The 21544-nt window shown below is 54.7% G+C and overlaps 1 protein-coding gene across 3 annotated transcripts in view; it reads left to right on the plus strand.

Annotated features, from left to right (window-relative positions):
• The window catches only part of SLC52A3 (solute carrier family 52 member 3), a 38320-nt gene that overhangs the window by 10995 nt on the left and 5781 nt on the right, over positions 1-21544 (plus strand). For 2 of the 3 annotated variants that reach the window (XM_004463981.4, XM_058286835.1), the window contains exons 2-3: positions 16339-16418; positions 20640-21252. In XM_004463981.4, coding sequence (XP_004464038.1) covers positions 20686-21252 — 567 coding nt within the window. In that variant the 5' untranslated portion in view covers positions 16339-16418; positions 20640-20685. Of the gene's footprint in view, positions 1-9010; positions 9057-16338; positions 16419-20639; positions 21253-21544 lie in introns of those variants that run through there. The other variant, XM_012527380.4, reaches the window with a different exon arrangement.

The raw sequence follows: 21544 nt of genomic DNA on the forward strand, positions 1-21544 counted from the left end.
CCAGGTCTATGGCCCAGGCCACTAGAGCGCAGGTGGCACGAGTCGACCAGCCACACCCTGCCTGGCCCAGCACCCAGTGGCGGTTGTTTCTGCTGCTGTTCCTAGGACGTGGTTTGGTCAGTCTAAGCCCATTGGGCAGCAAGTCTCCAGGTATCGCTCCCCTGCCCCAAACCCTCCAAGGGCTCCCCAGCCCACTCAGAATAGCACGGGTTCCTGAGGGAAATGGCGGCTGAGGTTTTGGAGCAAAGGACGTGGGCACACCGTGCTTCGCCCCCAAGTCCTCCCCCTTTCACCTGCACTTGGCCTGTTTCTAGATGTATTCACTCATTTAACAAATGTATTCTGAGCCCCAGGTCTGCACCAATTAGTAGGCAGAGAGGGGAACCACAAGGAGTCACAGTCCATGAGGGAGAAAGAATAGACATGCGAGTGAACAAAGAAGTGAGAAGATATTAAAAATAAAAATCAAGCAGGGAAGCGGATGTGGCTCAAGTGATTGAGTTCCTGCCTACTGCATGGGACGTCATGGTTTCGGTACCTGGTGCCTCCTAAAGAAGATGAGCAAGACAGCAAGCTAACACAACGGGCAGAGGCATGACAGGCTGACTCAAGAAGATGATGCAACAAGAGACACAAGGAGGACAACATGATGAGAGATGCAACAAAGCAGGGAACAGAGGTGGATCCAGCAATGAGGCACATTCCTCCTACATCACAGGTTCCAGCTATGGTTCCTGGTGCCTCCTAGAAAAATAAGGAAGTTGAACAGATACAGCAAGTGCAAACAATGAGGGGGTGGGGAGAAATAAATAAAATAAGTCTTTTTAAAAAATCAAGCAGGGCAAGGGGATAGGGCATGATGGAGAAGGGGCTGCTTAAGAGGGTGGTCAGGGAAGCCTCGACTCGGAGATGTGACCCTGACGTGATGTCTAAGAAGGAAGCAGTCATGTGGAAAGCTAGAGCAAAGCCGGAGGGGGTGGCCGGTGCAGCAGCCCTGGGGCAGAAACGAGCTTGGTGGATTTGAGGAATAGCAGAAACACCAGTGCCTGGAATGGAGGATCAGGAAGAGGGTGATATTATATTACATTTCTGAGAATCTGCAGCTTAAGGATAAAAAGCAGCCATTTAAGGTCAAGGTCAGGAACTCTGGGGTCTGGGCTGGGGGCTGCAGGCGGCAGTGGAGGAGGTCTTCGAGGGAGGCAGGCCCAGGTCAGGTGGGCTGTCCTGAGCTGATGGAGGCCCAGGGAAGGTTCCGAGTGAGGAGCGGAGAGGATCCAACTGACACTGGGTGGAGGATGCGGGTGCAGGGAGGGAGGGCAGGAGCAGTCCAGCGCGGGGTGGGGGGAGCCCCTGCGAGTGAAGACAGACAACAGCTGAGCGGGTCAGGCCTGGGGAGCCAGGCCGGGGCCTGGGGAGCCAGGCCGGGGCCTGGGGCTGCCGGGTCAGCGCGCGTCAGGACCTGGGGGGCGAGGGGCCAGAGCCAGAGGTCCAGGCGGGGGGCTCCCTGGCACCCACAGGCTGATCTGCATCTTATTTGCATGTGGAGCTAGGAGTCCAGTTGAAAGCTGGAAAGGCCTGAGCAGCCCCTTGGGCGGAGGGTCTTGATGTGCTGCGTTGTTTCCACAGAGATCCTCCCCCAGGCCCTGGCCTGCTGTTCGGGGGTGTGCCCCTCGTCCCTCCCCTGGCCTGGCCCTGCCATCTGGGGCCATGGAGACAAGATCATTTCCATCCATGAAGGGTCTGTATACTGTGAGGACAAAGGCCCCCCACCCCCAGCCCCCTGAACCTCTTTCCCCTGCAAAATCCCATCTGTCAGGCCCAGCCTTTGACCTTAGACCTCCCTGTCCCCTGCCCCTCCCCACCGCCAGCCCTAGGGGACACCCCAGCCTTTCCCCTTAGCCTCCACAGCCATCTGTCCTGTGCAGCCTCTGCCATCTGCTCGATGTGACCTAGGCCCCTTGTGGGCCTCGGTTTCCCTGAGCATCACATACTGAGAAGGGATTGGATGGCTTTTTGCTTTGTTTGGAGACTCCTGTCCCACTTTTGTAACTGTTGCCATATTCGTGATCTCTTCTATTGTTGCCTTAATGTTTTGTTTTTTTTTTTTAAGAAACAAAATATAAACTCCAGGTTAGCCCCATCTATGAGCCTCTTTGTTAAAATTAGCAAATTGCAGGAGGAGGTTTACAATGGCAGAGTGACACCAAACTAACCCTTCTCAAGGTGAGAATCCAAAGGGAATAACTCTGACTAGGGTTATGCTGTCAAATGCCATAGCGAAAGAAAGTGCAGCCCACCCAGGAATGGCGCAGCACACACAGAGCTGATGCAGCAAGATGATGCAACAAAAAGAGACACAGAATCTTGGTGCTGCAGATAAGAATAGAAGCGGTCACAGAGGAATACACAGCAAATGGACACAGAGAGCAGACAACTGAGGGGGGGGGGAGAAATAAATAAATAATTAATTAAAATTAGATTGATTAAAATGAAATAAAATTTCAAATTAGTTCTTCAGTTGTCCTGCCTCCATCTCAAGCCCTCTAAATAGCCTCACGTGGCTAGCAGCTACTCTGTTGGACAAATGTAGAACATTTTCATCCTCACAGAACGTTCTAGTGGACAGCACTGCCCTACAGTATTTATTTGTTGCATATGGTTTCAAAGTGTCACCTCCCCTTCCCTCTGCTTTGGGGAATTCTGGGTTTGATTTAATCTCTTAAAGCCACTTTTCACTCGACTTCCCCTTGTGTCAGATGATGACCCAAAGGGCATTTCGGCATTCACAGCTGTGGTTCTAAGATGTGAGGGTGGAGGGTTTTAACTGAAGCCCTTCAAAGGAGCTGAAGATTTCTGGATTTAAAAATTACAACGCAGGAAGACCTGGGGTGTGGAGGCTGATGGGGCCCCACCCCGGCCAGGCCACTTCCACCCTGGCCCTCAGGCCTGCCCGGCCTCCTCTCCCCCCACCCAGCAGCCCTCGGGCCAGCCCCACCTGAACCCCAGAGGACAGTTTGCTGGAAGCCCCCACGTATCCAGGACATAAGCGTGTGAGCCTCTGCTGGGCATCGAGGACGGCCTGTCAGGAGCCACTGCAGGCTGCTCGGTGTCACCTTGGACGTCATCGTTAGCAGGCACACAGAACTATGCTCCAGCCAGGTCCTGTGCTAAGGGCTTTGCCAGATCGTCTCAGGGTCTCAGAGTAACACCTTCCGATGTCAGTGACGTTATTGTTCCCATTAAAGAGAATGTTAAGGGGGGAAGAGGACTTGGCCCAGGGTTAGGGCGTCCGTCTACCACATGGGAGGTCCGCGGTTCAAACCCCGGGCCTCCTTGACCCGTGTGGAGCTGGCCCATGCGCAGTGCTGATGCACGCAAGGAGTGCCGTGCCACGCAGGGGTGTCCCCCGCGTAGGGGAGCCCCATGCACAAGGAGTGTGCCCCGTAAGGAGAGCCGCCCAGCGCGAAAGAAAGTGCAGCCTGCCCAGGAATGGCGCCGCACACACGGAGAGCTGACACACAAGATGATGCAACAAAAAAAGAAACAGATTCCTGTGCTGCTGACAACAGAAGCAGACAAAGAAGAGCATGCAGCAAATGGACACAAGAGAGCAGACAACCGGGGGGAGGGGGGAATAAATAAATAAAAATAAATAAATAAATAAATAAATAAATTTTTTAAAAGAGAATGTTACGCTCCAAGCTGAAGGCGCTTTCCCAAGGCAGGCAGCCTCTGGCAGGGGCCGGGCTTTGACCCTGCTCTTCCCCAGCCTCTCCGCTGGCTCTCACTTTGCACATGCTGTTTCCACTGTTGGGAATGCCTGTCCTAGTTCTTCTGCCCAGCCGGCTCCTCAGGACTCTCAGCTCAAGCAAATGTCACTTCCTCAGCGAGGTCCTCAGCCCCGTCTGCCCCCACGGCCTGAACAGCGTCTGCAGTTGTTTTGCACATTGGTTTGTTCTCTTGTTTGCGTTTGTCTCCCCCACTGGACTGCAAGTCCCACAAGGGCAGGGGCCAGGCCTGTACATCCGTGCCTAGGACACACTCCTAAACATTTGTGAGTGAGTGAGTGAGTGGAAGGACGAAGGACCAGATGCCCATCCTGGGACCCCTGAGGAGGCAGGACACATCGATGGGAAATGCTGTATAATCGTTTGCTCATTCAGGGAATTCCTGAGCCAGGCACCGGGTGGGCGCTGGGGCCACAGCAGCGAACAGGACAGACGTGTGCACTGCTTTTGAGTTGTCCACAGCCAGCTGGGGAGAGGGAGACACCAGCAGGCCGGTGAGGTGACGGGGAAGCCCCCAAAGGAGGGTTCCCAGTCTGGCCTGGGGGTCAGGGCAGGCTTCTCAGAGGAGGTGAGGTCTGGGCTCAGACCCGAAGGAGAGCAGCAGGGAGCCAGGACAAGCACGAGAGCAGAAGAGGAAGAGGTTTGGAGCTGGAGAGGGGGAGGTGAGCACACGAGGTCCCCCTGGTCACAAAAGTCCACACGGGTCCACCGAGCTCTGGAAGGCAGCTGGGACTTTACCCGGAGGGCAGGGGGAGGCGTAACCCTGGACATCAAGCACTCTTCATACTCACCTCTCACCTTGCTGGAGCTCTCCCGGCCCCACCCTGGCATGATTAACCTCCCGCCCCCATGTTACAGGCAGAAATACAGAGCGACTGAATGAGAGCAGGGACAACCCATGCCCCCAAAGACTCCCTGTCCAGTGCTCTTCCTACTGCATCAACCAGGAGCACCAGGTCCTTCCCCAGAAACTTCTGAAGCCCAGGCATCCCCCTCACCTAGAGAAGGGACCCCCTTCTACCCAGCCCACACCACCCCACCCCTGCAGGCCAGCCTTGCTTGAAATAACACTGACCCAATGTGGAGAAAGGGATTGCCTTTCTAGTCCCGTGACATCAGTGAGAAAGTCCCTTTGGCACTTCCCTGTGCTTCACATCTAATTCTTGCTAATCTCAGTTTATAACTGATAGAGAGCGCTCAGCTACAGCCTTGGGTCTGGGCCTGTATTGGACTAAAACACTGTGTCCATTTTCCGGGCACCCTCTATTTATGATGGAAGATACTTGTTTTCCATTTGGTGTATCAAGTTTCCATCTACAATAAATCCACTGTCAACTGTAAAACTCCTTTTGGGAACAATTGGGGATATGAGGAAATTGTGAATACTGTGGAATGAAATCAAGGTCTTGTGCAGGGAAAAAGTCTTATTTTTTTATTAGAGATGCAGACTAAAGTATTTGGATAAAAATTTTTGATGTCTATAATTCACATTAAAATACATCAGAAAGATATGGAGCAAATATGGCAATTGTTAGCTGTTGAATTCTGGTTGTTGGGTGTATAGCTCGTAATGTTATTCTCTAATTTTATGTTTATGTTTAAAGCTATTCTAATTAAACATTAAGAAACCAGTCGTTATGGCAGTCCCGGGATATGGCCAAAGTCGTGACCTTGAGATGAGAACGGAAGAGGAACAGGCAAGAAAGACTGAGCTTGAGCTTTGGAAAACCAGGCCTGCATCTGGGAGGTGTGGTGGGCCCTGGGTGGCCTTTCCCGGGCTGGCACCCCTCACGAGGACACCCCGATTCTCCACGCCAGCCCTGGCACCGGACGCGCTCACGGCGAGGGTCCCCAGCCGGCTGCCCCTTGCGCAGGGGTCTGCTCTTGGGCTCCGCCGCCCCCTGGCCAGCCGCGCACTGTCCCGGAGCCCTGGGAGGCCGACACCTCTGCCCGCGTGCAGGGGCGGGAAGGGGCAGAAGCGCCGGGCCCCGGCACGCCTTCGTGTTGCCCTGGTGGCCCTGGCCGGTGCCCGTCCTCTCGCTGTCCACCTCATTGCCGGGGCGCAGCCCGTCCGCCAGGCCCGGGCCCCTAGCAGGGATCCGCCAGGACGCGCAGTCCTGCGGAGGGACGCGGTTAAGAGCGGGTCCAGGGCGCACAGAAGGTCAGAGCGCAGCTCCTGCTCCCCAGCCGGGCGGGGTCCCAGGCAAGGAGAGGGAGCAGGACCCCGGAGCGCCGAGGTCCCCAGACGAGGGAAGCGGGGTGCCCTGGTGCAGGCCGCTGGCGCCGCCAGGAGAGGACCCCGGCTCCAGCCCAGCTTCGCGGGGCGGCTGCGGGCGGTGGCAACGTCTCTGAGCTCAGAAGTGGCACCTGCTGGGCTGGGAAAGAAAGGAGTCAGGCTGGCAGGTCAGCAGCGGGTCGGGTGCTTTGCCCCCCGCTGAATCTCCAGTGACTGGGGATTCAGAAGAAAGAGAACAAATAAGGGAAGAGAGGAAGAGACTTCAGATTCAGGGTCCCCTTCAGACCTGCGTGCGTTTTTTTCCCCCAATTTTTAAGTCTGTTGTGGGGGCGCCCTCTGGTGGCCAGGTGCTGAAACTGCAGGCTCCCGGGTTGGGGTCGGGAGGGACAGAGTCGAGATCCTGGGAGACCCTCGGGTGGTTAAAATCAGAGGACACACCTACCCCTCGCCCTCTTTACAGGTGAGGGTCCCGAGGCCCCCCTAGGGTAGGCAGGGCTCCGGTCTCCTAACACCGCCGCCGCCGCCCCCTCTCCCAGCTCTTGCTTTCCGGGGCTGATGGGGTCCTCGGGGACTGTCGCGCCCCTCCCACAGCCTGCGGGAGCCGGTCCCCCGATTTCCTGGGAAGCTCCGGACCAGCCCAGCCCCCGAGGTAGGGAGACGGGAGATCGCCCCACGCCGAGCGCAATTTCCGGCCTCTCTCACTCCCAAAGTCTCGCCCCAGGAGCCCCTGCGAAGGTCTATCTGCAGACCGCACAGCGGGAAGCTGCTTTCCCCTCCGTACAGCTCGTCCAGTCACTCAGCTTGAGTAAGGGGCAAGCTTCCTCATCTCTACCCCACTCGATGGCACCCCCGCCCCCAGATTCTGGCATGCCTTCATCTCTCGTCCTTCACACAGCTCAGAGCCAAGGAGAGGAAACGAGGTCCCAAGTGCAGTCTCAGCAGAGCAGAGGGGGCTGTCACCTCCCTTGGGCTGCATGTGAAACCTCTATTGATGCAACCCAAGATGGCATTTGATTTTTTTTTCTATGATTTTCCTCATTAAAAACATTTTTTTTTTAATATTAGGCTACACAGCTAACAGAGTTACAGACTCCTAGAAAGTTAAAATATTTCAATTAAGGCTAAAGGCTCCTTCGTCACTAACCATTTCCTGATCTCTTCCACACACAAAATTCCAAAAGTAGCCACTGTTATCAGTTTGAAAGTTATCCTTCCAGATTCTTTTCTATTTATATCCATATCCATATGTTTAATATATATAGTAAACACAATTACCTAGAGAATATATAGACTCTATTTATGGGGATTTTAAAAGATACTAAGAGAATCGTATCATACATACTTATCCTGCAGCCTTTTTTCCCTCTTTTGTTCTGGGCTCTTGAGCTCAATTCTCAAGTGAGAACTCGTTTGCTTTGATGAGGGGTGAGGGGGGGAGGGTTACATCATGCTGGGATCCCTTGTGGGGGGAACCCTGGCCCCAGCTGGTCTGAGGCACCCTCAGAAGCCTCCTCTCCTCCTGTATCTCCTTTTCCACTCCCTTTTTCTCACCCTGGCATTTAGGCCCTACATTGTACCCTTGTGCAAAGAAGGTCCTAAGCCACCAGATGCCCTTTTAAAAAGGCTCACCTCCAGAGCTTGGGGCTCCCTGCGCCCCTGGTGGCTGCTCTTGGTAACTGCGTGGCACCTTCCTCCCCCAATCCGCACAGGCACAGAGCCGCTCAGGATCTGCCCTAAGGTGTGTGCGCTCCTGTGTCGGCCTTGAGGGCACAGGCGCAGATTAGCCAATCTCTGGGAGGACAAATGTGAGTGACACTGTGACCTTCCAGAAGAGTCTATGGGTTTGAGAGCACAGTGTGATTTGTTTGTGGGAAACACGTGGTCCCTGATGTGGCTCGTTTGAAGGGCCCCGGGTGAGCTCTTCCTAGCATGTTGTAGTTTCACTGCTAGATATTGACCCCTCAGGTTTTCTGCACATGGACAAAATGACAGATTGGCATAATGTTCCTTGCAGCGTCGCTCTAGATGGCAAAAGATATGCACCCAGCAACCGGGGCCAGCTGAGCCAATCCTGATGCAGCTGGATAATGTAACCCCACGTAAAAGAGGCCCACCTGGCACCAGGCCCACCTCTAGCCTCACACATCTTGCTCTACCCGGCTATTGTCCTCTCAGAGCGAGCTTCAGGTACAACCTCCCACCTCCCACCTCTCCCACCCACGGTCCCCCTGCCCGGGACTGCTGGCCCTGCACTTCCCTGCTATACACCTTGAGCAAGGCACTTAACCTCTCTGTAAAGTGCAGGAGGAAACTTGAACTTGCCTGATAGGATTGTTGGAAGAGTAATCAGATATTAACTAGTACTGTTTGTGGGAGTAGCTAAGAGAGTACTGGAGCCAAGACATGCAAGCTGTGTGACCCCACACTAGACTCTTGACTTCTCTGAGTCTCAGATTCCTCATCTGTAAATGGGAATAAGAACATCTCCCCACAGCTGTCGAGATGATTAAATGTGTGCGTGTGTGTCGAGCCCAAGAGCAGTTCTGGCCCAGAGTCAGCACACGGCACACACCGCCCACCGGGATGATTTCCCCTGGAATTACCCGAAAGTGGCCTAATTAAGGGCCAGCATTTGAGCCAAGAAGAGGGCCAGGGAGCCTATTCCTGTGTGAAAGGATGATGACGGCCCAAGGGTGGGGCAGAGTGCCCTGGCGGGGCCGGAGCCAACTGGCTGGGCAGGTCTTTTGACCTCTGGGGTCAACCCTCCTAAAATCTCTTGGCAGCTCAAGGCTAAACAATGTGAGCCGCCTGCTGTTACTGCCCTAGCAGGTGGCCCTCCCCCAGCCCGGCTGGTGGACAGATCCCGGGCACACAGTAGGCTCCTGGGGGCGCCGAGCCCCGCCCCTTCCCCCCTCCCCCAGGTAAGGGGAGGGCAGGCCGGTACTAACTGGCTGCCTCGGCCCTCCCTGGCAGAGCCTCCCGGGAACAGGACCAGCAGGTAGCGAGGTGGAGGAGCCCAGGCTCAGCCGCAGGTATCAGGGAGGGAGGGGGTCACGCTTGTGTGGAGCCGCGGGCGGCCCAGCCTTTCCCCTAGTTTGGGGGGCTGGGCCGGGGAGGGAGGCGGGGTGGGAGGTGGCCAGCCCGTCGGGTTGGGGTTGGGACAGGCCGATTTCCCCGGGGGGACTCCAGATCCCTCCCCCCGGCCTCTCGGCCAAATCCCGCGCCCCAGCTGGCCCCTGCCCAGCTGAGTCTCCATGCCATCCTGGTGTCCAGACGGCTACTCCTGCCAGGGCGCGGCTGGACCCCCCCCCCAGCCTGCTGCAGGGTTTGGGGACCAGCACTGGGGGGAGAAGAACCCGGCCCGAGGGAGACCGTGCCCCAAGGTCAGCCTGAGGGAGGCTGTGCCGTCCAGGCCTGGCAGAGAGGGCAAGGAGGACGAGGACGCCCCATTCCCGTGGCCAGCCTGGGCTCCCGCCAGCTCCTTGTGTCCTCCCTGGCAGCCCAGGCCACCCGCCGGGGCATCTGCAGACGCTGACCCGGATGGCGCCGAGGCCCAGGGAGGACGAGCAGCTGGCTGAGGTCTCACGGCCGGTGGGCGCAGGCCTGGGTGGCTGTGTCGGCCTGAGACGGGGCCAGGCAGGGCTGGGCACGCACTGGCTCCTCTCTGGGCCTCGGTTTCCCCACATCTGTGTGATGGGGTCAGTGACCAAGGTCTTGGTAAGCATGGACTGAGCAGTGAGGGGAGCCCACCGCCTGTATCCCCACCGCTCCGCTGCCTCCTGTCCTATCCCTGCCTCCCCTGCCTCAGTTTCTCTTTTTTTCCCCATCTCCATCAGTCTCTCTTTCTTGCTCGCTTCTCCTTCTACTCTGAGTTTTCTCTGCCTCTCTTTCTCCCCTATCACCCCATCTCTCCCTCTGGGATTTTTGCCCCTCTCTGGGCCACCCCCATCATGCCCTGGTGGGAACCTCACCAAGGACTCTGGGCCAAGTTCTCCAGAAACCTGGAACCTGAGACAATGACTCAGGCCCTTGCCCAGGAGCGGGTGTGGCCAGTGCGCAGGCCGCCAGCTGGCTCTGCCCAGGGCCGCCCCAGCCCACTCGGCCTGGGGGCGGAGGGGATGGCCCAGGCAGGCTCCTTGCGGTCTGGCCCGCGGAGCTCTGTGCCTGCCAGCTGTGGCCACGGTGCCAAGGGCCAACCCAGCTCTTGGCAAACCAGACAGCCATCCGGGCACAAAGGGGAAAGGCAGGGCCTGCTCGCATGGAGGCTGCACTCCAGTGGGAGAGCGCGACAGCCAGATGCCCGTCAACTCCTGCGCCACCACCCTGCAGGGCACAGAGCAGAGGGCAGGGGACAGCCAGGTGCAGTGGGACAGGGCACCTGCTGCCCGTCGGGGTGGACATGGCCTAGCCCACACATCGAGGGTGCACCGGCCCTGCCCAGAGCCCATGGTCCACTCCCTCCCCACCTCACTCCCTCCACCCTCATCCTTGGGGCCTGGGACCCCGTTTCTTTCAGCTTTTGGTGCAAGAAAAGGAAAAGGACTCCTGTGCCTGGGGCTGGCCTCTGGCTCCTCCGTAGTTCTCCCAGCCTTTTTGGGAAAGCCTTGTCTCATTTCTCATCAAAGCCTTGGGATTCTGGTTTCTGCAGTCCTAGAGGGGGCCCTGGGACCTTGGGAAGCAGTTGGTCTCAGAGTCTCTCTTGGGTTCTCCTGGGCCCATAGTCCATTTCCCACTTCCCAGATAAATGCTGGGTGCTGGGGAGGGTGGAGGCCAGTGGAAAGGGCCCCTGCTTAGCTTGGCCTGGCAGCCTCTTCTCCGGCTGGGTCTGCAGTCAGGCAAACCTGGGTTCAAGTCTCAGCTCCTAGCTCAGCAGCTGTGTGACCTGGGGCAAATCACTTGCCCTCTCTGAGCCTTAGTTTTCTCCTCGGTAAAACGGGGATATGCATAATGCCTGCCTCAGGGCTACTGAGAGGATTCAAGGATATTGTGTGTCAGGCCTGGGCCTGGCAGGCTAAGCAGTGTTGCTGCCCCTAAAATGGCAGCTGTTGTTATCTTTCTGCCTGGATTACCACACCAGCTTCCTGGCTGGCCATCCGGTATCACTCCTGCGTCAGCCCCCACCGCTCCTACTCCTCACCCACCAACAACCCTGTCAAACAGCAAACCAGAGCCTGACTCAGTCAGAGCCTCCAGCAATGGAGCCTTTGGCTCAGGGGAAGCTCAGAAAACCTCCCCCTGCCCCTGGGCATGCAGGGCTAGCCCTCACTCCTGTGACCTGCCCCTGCGTCCTCTGACCTACCTCTTCCCCGCTGCCCCTCACTCCTGCTGCTGTGGCCACACCAGCTGTTCCTCCAACACCCAGCGCTTTTCCTGGGCCACGGCGGGTGCAGTCCCACCCCAGGGCCTTTGCACTTGCTGTTCTGGCCCCTGTGCCCCTCCTTCCCCACACAGGCTCACGCCACAGCCTTCCTGAATGCCCGCTCCACTGCCTCCCTCTCCCCCACAGCCCTTACCACGGGCTGGCTTTTTATTTCCGGTTTTCAGTTTGCTTAGTGTCTGCTTCCTGCACATTCTCAGGAGCAGGGATTGTTGTTCTGCACATAGCAGGTGCCCAATAAATATTGGTAAAGGAATGAACAAGGTCTGCAAGGTCACTGGAGAAAAAAATAGAAAATACTGGTAAGCCATTTTTTGCTTTATTTTTTTCCAAAGTACCCACAGCACACTCAGGTCCGGCCACTCTAAGCCAGTGCTCGGCTCACGTGCTTCCCTCTGTCTAGGACGCCCCTGCCCCCCATTGTCAGCCAGTCCTCCCCGTGCCCCAGTCCAGGAGTGCGGGGCACTTTCTGGGAGCAAGAGGTCGTTCGGTGTGGCTGGCTGGAAGCGGGCCAGGGCAGGGGAGAGGAGGTGGGCAAGTGGACCAACCCCTCAGCCGCTTTCCAGGGACCAAAACAGACCCGCAGACCTTGCCTCAAATTACCCAGATATGGTGGCGTCAGGATTGGAACCCAGAGAACTCAGCTCTAGGGGGCTGGGGTGCTCAGGGCTTTAGTGCACAGGACTTGGTGCATGTAAAATGAAATGCAAACTACGTGCATGTCCCATCTGCCGCCGTCTCCCCATCAAGCCCTCTGCTCCAGCCACACTGGCCCAAGCTCATTTTTGCCCCAGGACCTTTGCACTTGCTACCCCCTTTGCCTGGCATGTTCTCCCCCCAGGGCTTCACACAGCTCACACCTTCTCCTCCTTCAGTCCTCAGCTGTAGGCTCAGGGCCCCACCTCAGGGGAATCCCCATGCCCACCATTACCCCCAAATGTCTACCCTTATAGCCTATTTGTATTTCTCATTTTTAAAAAACAAATATTTTGTCCATCCCCAGTGGACAGTAAGCAGGGCCTGGTGAGCATGGCCCAGCATGCACCCCCTGACCTCCCAGCGCTGTGCTTCTCCCACCACCTCTGTGTAAGTGAATGGACAGCGCACGGGCCTCGTCAAGGTGCATGCTGTTTCTCACGCCTGAGGCTGAAATGTCATCCAAGTCCTTCCCCATTTCCTGGCTGGGGAGCTCACCTTTTGTCACCTGTGCTCACCTTTGTCACCTGCTCCCAAAGGATTTCAAATGTTATAACCAACTGGTATTTCATGAGCGCTCACCCTGTGCCAGGCACAGGTCCACGTGTCCCAATTACCCAAGTGGACTCTTACGGCCGCCCGAGGGAGGGCTGCTGGTGACCGCGTCCCACGGCGAGGACACGGCCCGGGCAGGGTCATCTGCCTGGACTGGGGTGGCTTTCAGCAGAGGAGGGACATGGCCTGGCTCAGGCTTGAAGAATGGACTTAGGAGGGGAGAGGCTGGAGAGGGAGTGGCGGGGAGGAGGCAGCAGCCCAGGAGAGCATGCGAGTGGCCTGTGCCTGGGGGCGGCAAGGGGAGCCTGCAGCACCCTGGAAGTGGGCAGGTTCTGGCTTTGTTTTAAAGATACTATAAGATTTGCTGCCCTCAGGTGAGAGAGAGAGACGGGGGTCAAGGGCCGCACCCTGACTTTGGGAGGATGGCGCTGCCACTTCGGGGAGGACGGGATTGGCTGCACGTGGTGCAGATTCAGGGCCCGGAAGACTCAGGAGGCTCTGGGCATGGTGGGTTAGAGGTGCCCCATAGACCTCCAGACAGGGAGCCTGAACAGGCGGCGAGGGCACGAGTCAGAGGTCAGGGGAGTCGTGCGATGGACATGCTGCAGCCCAAGCCCTTGAGGCGGGTGAGGGGGGACACGGGGAGGAAAGAGGGGACCCATGGGCACTTCAGGAAAATGTTAGCAGCCCACAGCTGCAGTGGCCGCTGCTGGTGGGAGGGGACAGGCCTGGATAGTCACTCGGACTTGACACCTGGAGACTGGACAAGAGCAGTCCAGGATGAGGGGCAGGTGGAAGCGTTCAAGAGACGGTGTGGGGGAAACGGACTTTGGCCCAGTGGTTAGGGCGTCCGTCTACCATATGGGAGGTCCGCGGTTCAAATCCCGGGCCTCCTTGACCCGTGTGGAGCTGGCCATGCGCAGCGCTGACACGCGCAAGGAGTGCCCTGCCACGCAAGGGTGTCCCCCGCGTGGGGGAGCCCCACGTGCAAGGAGTGCGCCCGTGAGGAAAAGCCGCCCAGCGTGAAAAGAAAGAAGCAGCCTGCCCAGGAATGGCGCCGCCCACACTTCCCGTGCCGCTGACGACAACAGAAGGGGACAAAGAAACAAGACGCAGCAAATAGACACCAAGAACAGACAACCAGGGGAGGGGGGGAATTAAATAAATAAATAAATCTTTAAAAAAAAAAAGAGAGAGACGGTGTGGGGCAGTGGGTGTGGCTCAAGCAGTTGAGCGCCTCCCTCCCACATGGGAGGTGTGGGAGGTCCCAGGTTCATTTCCGGTGCCCCCAAAGAAGACAAACAAACAACGAGCAGACAAAGAGCAAGACAACAAGCAAGCAATAAGCAAAAACGAGCAAAACAGTGAGCAGACAACAAGCAAAAACAAACAATTGGGGAGAGAGTGTGGCTCAGGCAGTTGAGCTCCTGTCTCCCACATGGAAGGTCCTGAGTTCGGTTCCTGATGCCTCCTGAAAGAAAAGAGAGACAATGTGAAGAGAATGGAGACCAAGAACAGGCAACTCCTTCAGAGATTCTGTACATCCTACAAAAAGATGTAAAGTGAAGAGTTAAGTCTTTAATTCCAGGTCTCAGAGAAGGCCCCTGACTGCCTGGGGTCCCATGGTAATTCATAACATATGATGAATTATCTTTTCCCCTGAATGATGACTGTATTAGTCAGCCAAAAGGGGTGCGGATGCAAAGTACCAGAACTCTGTTGGCTTTTATAAAGGGTATTTGGGGTAGAAGCTTACAGTCACAAGGCCCTAAAGAGTCCAGCTCAAGATACCATAAGAGGTACCTTCTCACCCGAAGTCTGTTCCCATGTGTTGATGCCAGATGGTGGATGGCATCTGCAGGGCTCAGCCTTCCTTCTCCCTCTTAAGGGTCCACGGTCCCAGCTTCTTCCTGTCTCAGCTGTAGGCTGGCATAAGGCTTGTCTCTCTACTTGAGGCGCATTTCTTTCCAGGCTCAGCTGCTCTGCTCGCTTCACAAGGTCACCTGTAGACTCTCAGGCTCATCTCTCTTCCTGGGAACTCTGCCTGTCTAATGAGCTTTCTTCTTCCTCCGTGGTGTTCTTCTCTGTGTGTCTGTTTTTCTGTGTAAGAGTCTGTTTTATCAGCCAACCAAGGGAGCAGGCACTCAACCCTGCACACCCTAATACATGATCGAATCAAAGCCCTAATCGTAACATAATTTAATCAAAGTCATCTCAGCTGAATCTAATACAATCAAAGGTAAGAAGAACAGACCAGTTTACAAGCATGATCAAATATCTGCTCTTTGGAATTCAGAATATCCAACTGCCACAATGACCCAATAATAACAAGTCTTATTGCCATGTGTGATGTGCTCTCCAGGGGTATATGTCTAAAGTAGGTAGGGTGGGATGTACATATCTATTCCAAAACGCTCATATGAGGTTGTACTTTGCATTTTATCACTTAATATCTTAGAGCTAATTTCATATCAGCACACACGGTTTTGCCCCCGTGTCAATGGCTGGACGGTGGGTAGTCAAGCAGCCCTGCTGATGAACGTGTAGCAGTTCCAAGACTTTTCTCTTACAATCGGAGAGCAGACATCCGAATCTTGGCGCACGTGGGCCAGGGCTCCTGCAGGACAGGCTCTCGCAGTGGGAGGCTGCCCCCTGCCCTCCACAGAGGTGGTGCTCCCACTCCAGAACTGCAACACCAGAATTCCTTTTTTTTTTTTTTTTCGGTGTTTCCAGCCGCATCTCATTTGTTTTCATTTTCATTTATTCTGAATGAGGCTGTGTTTCTTTTCTTGCTTTTGCCAGCTGGTGTTTGTGGGTTGCAGTGGGTTTCGCTTTATTCCTGTGACCCTTGAGCCCACGGCCACTGCCGCCCCCACCCCGTGTTTCTTGGAGTCGCCCATCAGTCTTTCAGGACACGATCCTTTGTCATCCTGTTTGTCTCCTCCTTGACTGTTTCTGGATTGTAAACCATACCATTAAAACCACAAAAAGACTTCTCCCCTGGATTATAAAAATATTCTTTGGGTATTTTTATTTTGTTTTTAATTTTCAAAATGATTTGAGCCAGCTAGAATTGATTTTCTGTTGTTGTGAGAAGTGATCCAGCTTTATTCCCCACCCCCCGCCTCCCAGGATGCTTGCCCAATAATAGCAAATCTTACTTTACTTTGCAATGCAGGAAAGCTACCGTGTGTCTGGCCATCTTGCTGAACTCTCATTAGCTTAATAGCTTTTCAGATGATAAGGGTAACCATCTTTTGCAAATTTGCCTCCTCCCTTTAATTATGTACTTGTTCCTCTTTATTAGGTACATCGTTTATCATCTCCTCCATATCCTTGTTTATTTTGCCCCGGCTTCAGCTGGCGAGGCCTGGAAGGAGGAGTCCATGCCCCACCACCGTGCTCTCCTTCTGTCCATCCAGCACGCCCGAGGCTGTTTGGGGGGATGTTACGCAGACATGAATATTTACAGCAATTCTAACTCCATTATGGATTATGGTCATTATCAGTGTGAAATGTCTCTGGGTCTCACTTTATCCTTTTGACACCAAATGCTTTATCAAGACCTCTTTCTTTCACTCTGGTTTTATTTTTGTTGTTGTTTGTTTGTTTGCATTTCTCTAGAAGACCTTTGCCTCTCCCCCCAAGATGATTTACTCATAACCTTTTGGTGTTTCTTTCCTTAGATGTATCTACACAACTAATTTTATTACGTATTGGTTCTTGGAAAAGGACCGGAGTTTCTGAGCAGGATATAGAGCAAGAGGTAAATGCATTAATTAGTTTTGGGTTACTATAATTGGTCAATAAACATCCTTGAAAATATATCTTCGTATACTTGTATATAAGATAAGCATGGCTTACACAAGATAAAAGTTTATTTACAATTTAAACAAGAGCATTAAACAAGCAAACAAAAATAGTTCTGTGCAAGGTCCCAGGAAGGGCTGGTTTCCTTCTACCCCACCCCATCCCTCACCGTGGAAACCTGTGCTTGGCGCAGCAGGAAGGCGTGCTCGCTCACCTTTAAGGAAACGTCTCGATGTCGCTCATGACATCTTCGGCCAGCGCTTGGTCGCCTGGTCATGCCCATCTATGAGGGAGTCCGGGAAGCGTCATCCTTTCATTGGGTGGTAGAGAATGGTTATTGGGGGGCAGCTAGCTGTCACTGCCCTCAGAAAATCATACAATTGCCTACTTTTTTCCATCTGTATTGTTTCACCAAATAATAGGCAGAGATCAGCATGAACTGATGGGGAAGGGGCAGCTTTTTTCAGCGGGATTTTGCCCGCTTGATCCAGATTCTCAAGCTAGGGTGGGCAGCTACCTCTTGTTTCTGGGTTTTCTTGGACAGTACCATGGGAAGATGAGAACCTGTGCCAACGCCCCTGGCCAGTTAAACAGCTCCCCTCCCCTCCATGCCGCTGCGATCCAGGGAGGGAGGATTCCCTCTCGGCGGCTGTTGAGCTCCCTGCCTGGGCAGAGGCAGGGCAGGAGGCCCCCCTGGGGGACACGGTCCCAGCTGCCCCTCCCCCCAGAGCTCCCCTCTTTGCACCTGGGGTCTGCAGGCCACACTGCTCTTCCTTGCACTCTTTTTTTGGAGCCCCCTTTACAGTGTCTTGCACTCCTCACAGCATCAAGCACAGTAGGTGCTTAATAACCACTTGTTGATTAGGAGGAAGTGGTGACAAACTGTCGCCATCAGGAAATGTTTGTGTTGTGGTATCAGAAGTGCGTTCAGGGTATTTGCATATTCCCAACACAACTGATGTGTTTGCTGAAATACGAATCTTATACTAATGAGTTTCCTTGAATCGAGCACTTGCTATGTGTCGGGCAGTGTTCGAGCCCTTTGCATGTCCATCATCCTAACAATCCTGTGGTGTTGGTACTAGGAGATTGGGGGAAAGGAATCGGAGGCACCGAAGGTTAAGCTCAGCTTGTCAGGGTTGAAGGGGGGATTTGAATCCAGGCCGTCTGGCTCCAGAGGCCCTGCTGCTGCGGGACAGCGCTAAGGTGGCCAGAGGCAGGGCACAGAGTCCTGGCCTGAGAGGCCCGAGACCTGGACTCCAGCCTCTGCTTTGCCCCCAGCTAGCGTGGGACCCTGGGCCAGCCACTTCTTCCTCTTGGAAATAACAGCTGGGCTTGGGCAGGGGTTGCAAACTCAAATGCCTGCGGGGACCAGGTAGGGGCAGGCAGGTACCATCAGGTAAAGAGATGGGCCTGTGTGGCCAAACTTCCAAAGGATGAAGCCAGAAAGGAGCAACCAGAAATTCTGGGTTCTGTATGCCGACATCTCCTGGCTTGCCGGTTCCAGGGGCCAACTGCCTTCCCTGAGCAAACCCAAATAACACACCTGCTGCCTGGCCTCAGCCGGGGGTCGCCCCAAACTAGTCCATCACTATCAGCCCTTCTGCCTTCAAAATGCCAGCTTCCGAGGCAGCCCCAGCTCTCAAAGAGCTTCAGTCACGCCTGGAAAACTAGGAATGGATCCCATAAATCCATGATAGCCCAGGTGAGGACACCTGGAAGGGGAGGCGAGGATCTGGCAAGAAGCTTAGGATATAAACAGAGGATGGGAGATGGTACTCCAAGGTGGGAATGGGGCACAGGTGGGGGGGAGCGGGCATTACAATGGCCTGGGAGTGTCCCTTCTGGGGTTCTCGGCACACCCAGAGCCAGGCCTGTTCCGGGCTATTAGTCAGCGGGCTCCCGAGGTGAGAGAAGGAGCCTGAGACACACCCAAGGGCCCCCAGCCAGGAGGAAGCAGACCTGACTGTGCTCCGCTCCCGCTCGCTCCCTGGTGAGGAAGGGGAGGTGGCGGCCGGAGCCCAGAGGCACCTGAGGGGTCCAGGGACGGCAGGAGGGAGTTGGGCCTGAGGGTCAGTTCTGGACTTGGGGACCACGGAGAGGGAAACTGCAGGAATGCCGGGGTTTTCTGGGCGAGGCTCAGCCAAAAGGGATGCGCCTGTCTGTTCCAGAAGCAGAGCCGAGTTCAAGACAGACGGCACGAGCTGAGCTGGGCCAGGGCCGGGGGCTACAAACCCAACTCCCAGCCTCGGGAGAGTCTCTGGACCCCGTTTCCTGCGGGTTGAAGGAGGGGATTCAGTCCAATTGGCCTTTCTCCCCGAAATGATGCCTGCGACCCTGGTGATTTCACACAGTACCCCAAGGGGCACTTCTTGCCTTTTTCAGTTTTAATAGTCAGTATTAATTTTCACGTGACAGTTTATGATAATAACGGCTAATCCTTCGGCAGTGTCCACTGCACGCCAGGCAGTATTTGAAACGACATGGACTCACGAGCACCATGACATCTCATGACAAGCCATGAGGTCAATTCTCTCATCATAGCTCCATTTTACAGGTTAGGAAACAAGCACAGAGTGGCAGAGTCACTTGCCCAAGGCAACACAGCTGGTGAGTGGCAGAACAGGGTTTGAACCAAGCAGCTGGCTCCTGAGCCCTCACTCCTGACCCCTCGGTAATTTTGTCAAGACCGAGGTGAGACAGAAGAGTCCATTATAGCACAGGGATTGGATGGTCATTGGGAAGGCGGCACACAGGTGGCCAAATGGTTTGCGGTGGAGGGTGGAAGAGGTGATCTCCAGGGGCCTGTGCAGCTAGGGAGTTCTATAATTTCAGGAGAAAAGGGCAGATTGAAACTGATTTCAGGTAACTGTTTTTTCACATGTTCACATGGTTCACAAATCAAAACTATATAAAAGATATATACCAATGCACCACAGGCCTCCACCACTTCCTATGTGTTCTTCAAGAGTCGAGTTATACAAATGCGAGCAGAAGGGAAGCAAACTTGGCCCAGTGGTTAGGGCGTCCGTCTACCACATGGGAGGTCCACGGTTCAAACCCCGGGCCTCCTTGACCCGTGTGCAGCTGGCCCATGCGCAGTGCTGATGCGCGCAAGGAGTGCCGTGCCATGCAGGGGTGTCCCCCACGTAGGGGAGCCCCACGCGCAAGGAGTGCGCCCCATAAGGAAAGTCACTCAGTGCGAAAGAAAGTGCAGCCTGCCCAAGAATGGCGCCGCCCACACTTCCCGTGCCGCTGACAACAACAGAAGTGGACAAAGAAACAAGACGCAGCAAATAGACACAGAGAACAGACAACTGGGGGAGGGGGGGAATTAAATAAATAAATAAATATTTTAAAAACAACAACAACAACAGAAGCGGACAAAGAAGAAGACACAGCAAAAAGACACAGAGAACAGACAACCAGGGCGGGCGAGAAGGTGGGGGGAAGGGAGAGAAATAAATAAATAAGTCTTTAACAAAAAACAAAAAAAAGAACAAATGCAAGCAGAAGAGAACACTGTGTCAACCACCGTCCTTCCATTGATAAGTGTATTTGCTATTGCCAACAAGACCACAATGAATAATAACTTTGCACAAGAGGTCCATGGGTCACTTTGTCTAGGCCAGGCAACCTTTGGCTTTGGGATCCTGGAAATGGCCCCCTAGAGTTACTGTAATTGGCATTGGCTATTGAGATTCAAAGTTATAATAGATTATTGTGGTTTTCTCTACACCTTCATCTCCTTTCCCCTCTTTCTCATTGGTTGTTGGTCTTTCTGTTCTCAATTTCTAGGAACTCTTTACATATCAGCCTTTGTCTGTGATTTACACTGCAAATGCTTGTCCCCAGGTTATCATCTGTCTTTTGACTTTGCTGTTGGCATTTTCTACTGTGCACATTTTCGGTTTGCTTATTTTTGTTTTAGTTTTTATAGTTAAATGTATCAAATGTTTCTTTTGTTGCCTCTGGGTTTATGAGTCAAGGTTAGCAAGGCTCTCCCCACATGGAGGTTAGAGATAAGGGAATGTGCCCATGTTTTCTCCTATGAAAAGCCAGCTTGTTCACGGAGAGGGGAAGATGAGAGAAAATCCTGGGCCTAAGGCCTAATCTCTTGCTAGGCTGTGTCCTGGAAATTACTCACCTGGTATCTTCTCCATCTGCCCCACTGCAGGCTCATCCGAGGAGGTGGTGGCCTCTGGTCCAGGGCAGACAACACCATGGCCTTCCTGACCCACCTGCTGGTCAGCGCCTTTGGGATGGGCTCCTGGGTGACCATCAACGGGCTCTGGGTGGAGGTGCCCCTGCTGGTGATGGAGCTGCCCGAGGGCTGGTTCCTGCCCTCCTACCTCACCGTGCTCATCCAGCTGGCCAACGTCGGCCCCCTCCTGGTCACCCTGCTCCATCACTTCCGACCTGGGTGCCTTTCCGACGTGCCCATCATCTTCGCCGTGCTGGGTGTGGGCACTGTCACCTGCACCCTCTTCGCCTTCCTGTGGAACAAGACCTCCTGGGTGCAGGGTGGCCTGCACAGCATTGCCTTCATGGTTCTCACCTTCCTCCTGGCCCTGGTGGACTGTACCTCTTCAGTCACCTTTCTGCCCTTCATGAGCCAGCTGCCCACCCACTACCTCACCACCTTCTTTGTGGGCGAAGGGCTCAGTGGCCTCCTGCCCGCCCTGGTGGCTCTTGCCCAGGGCTCAGGTCTCACCACTTGTGTCAATGTCACTACACCATCAGGCACCACCCCAAGCCCTGTGACCTCCGGGAAGAACAGCATCTCCCAGGTACCCAGTGTGGCCCAGAGCCATTGCATCACTCTGTGTTTGACCACAGATCATGCTTGTGTTTCCTAGACATTGGGTGGGCTGGTGTTCTTGACCTGGCTGCACTTTAGATCACCTGGGGGAGTGTCTACAACCTACCAATGCCCTCCCTCCACACACACACACACACACACACACACACACACACACAGCCAGAACAATTAAATGCGAATCTCTGAGATCGCCCTTACCTGAAATCCTTGGGGTCAAGGTGCTTTGGAATTTGGCATTTTCAGAATTGAGAACACGCCTT

Source organism: Dasypus novemcinctus, chromosome 24 (assembly GCF_030445035.2).
Source record: "Dasypus novemcinctus isolate mDasNov1 chromosome 24, mDasNov1.1.hap2, whole genome shotgun sequence".
Lineage (NCBI taxonomy): Eukaryota > Metazoa > Chordata > Mammalia > Cingulata > Dasypodidae > Dasypus > Dasypus novemcinctus.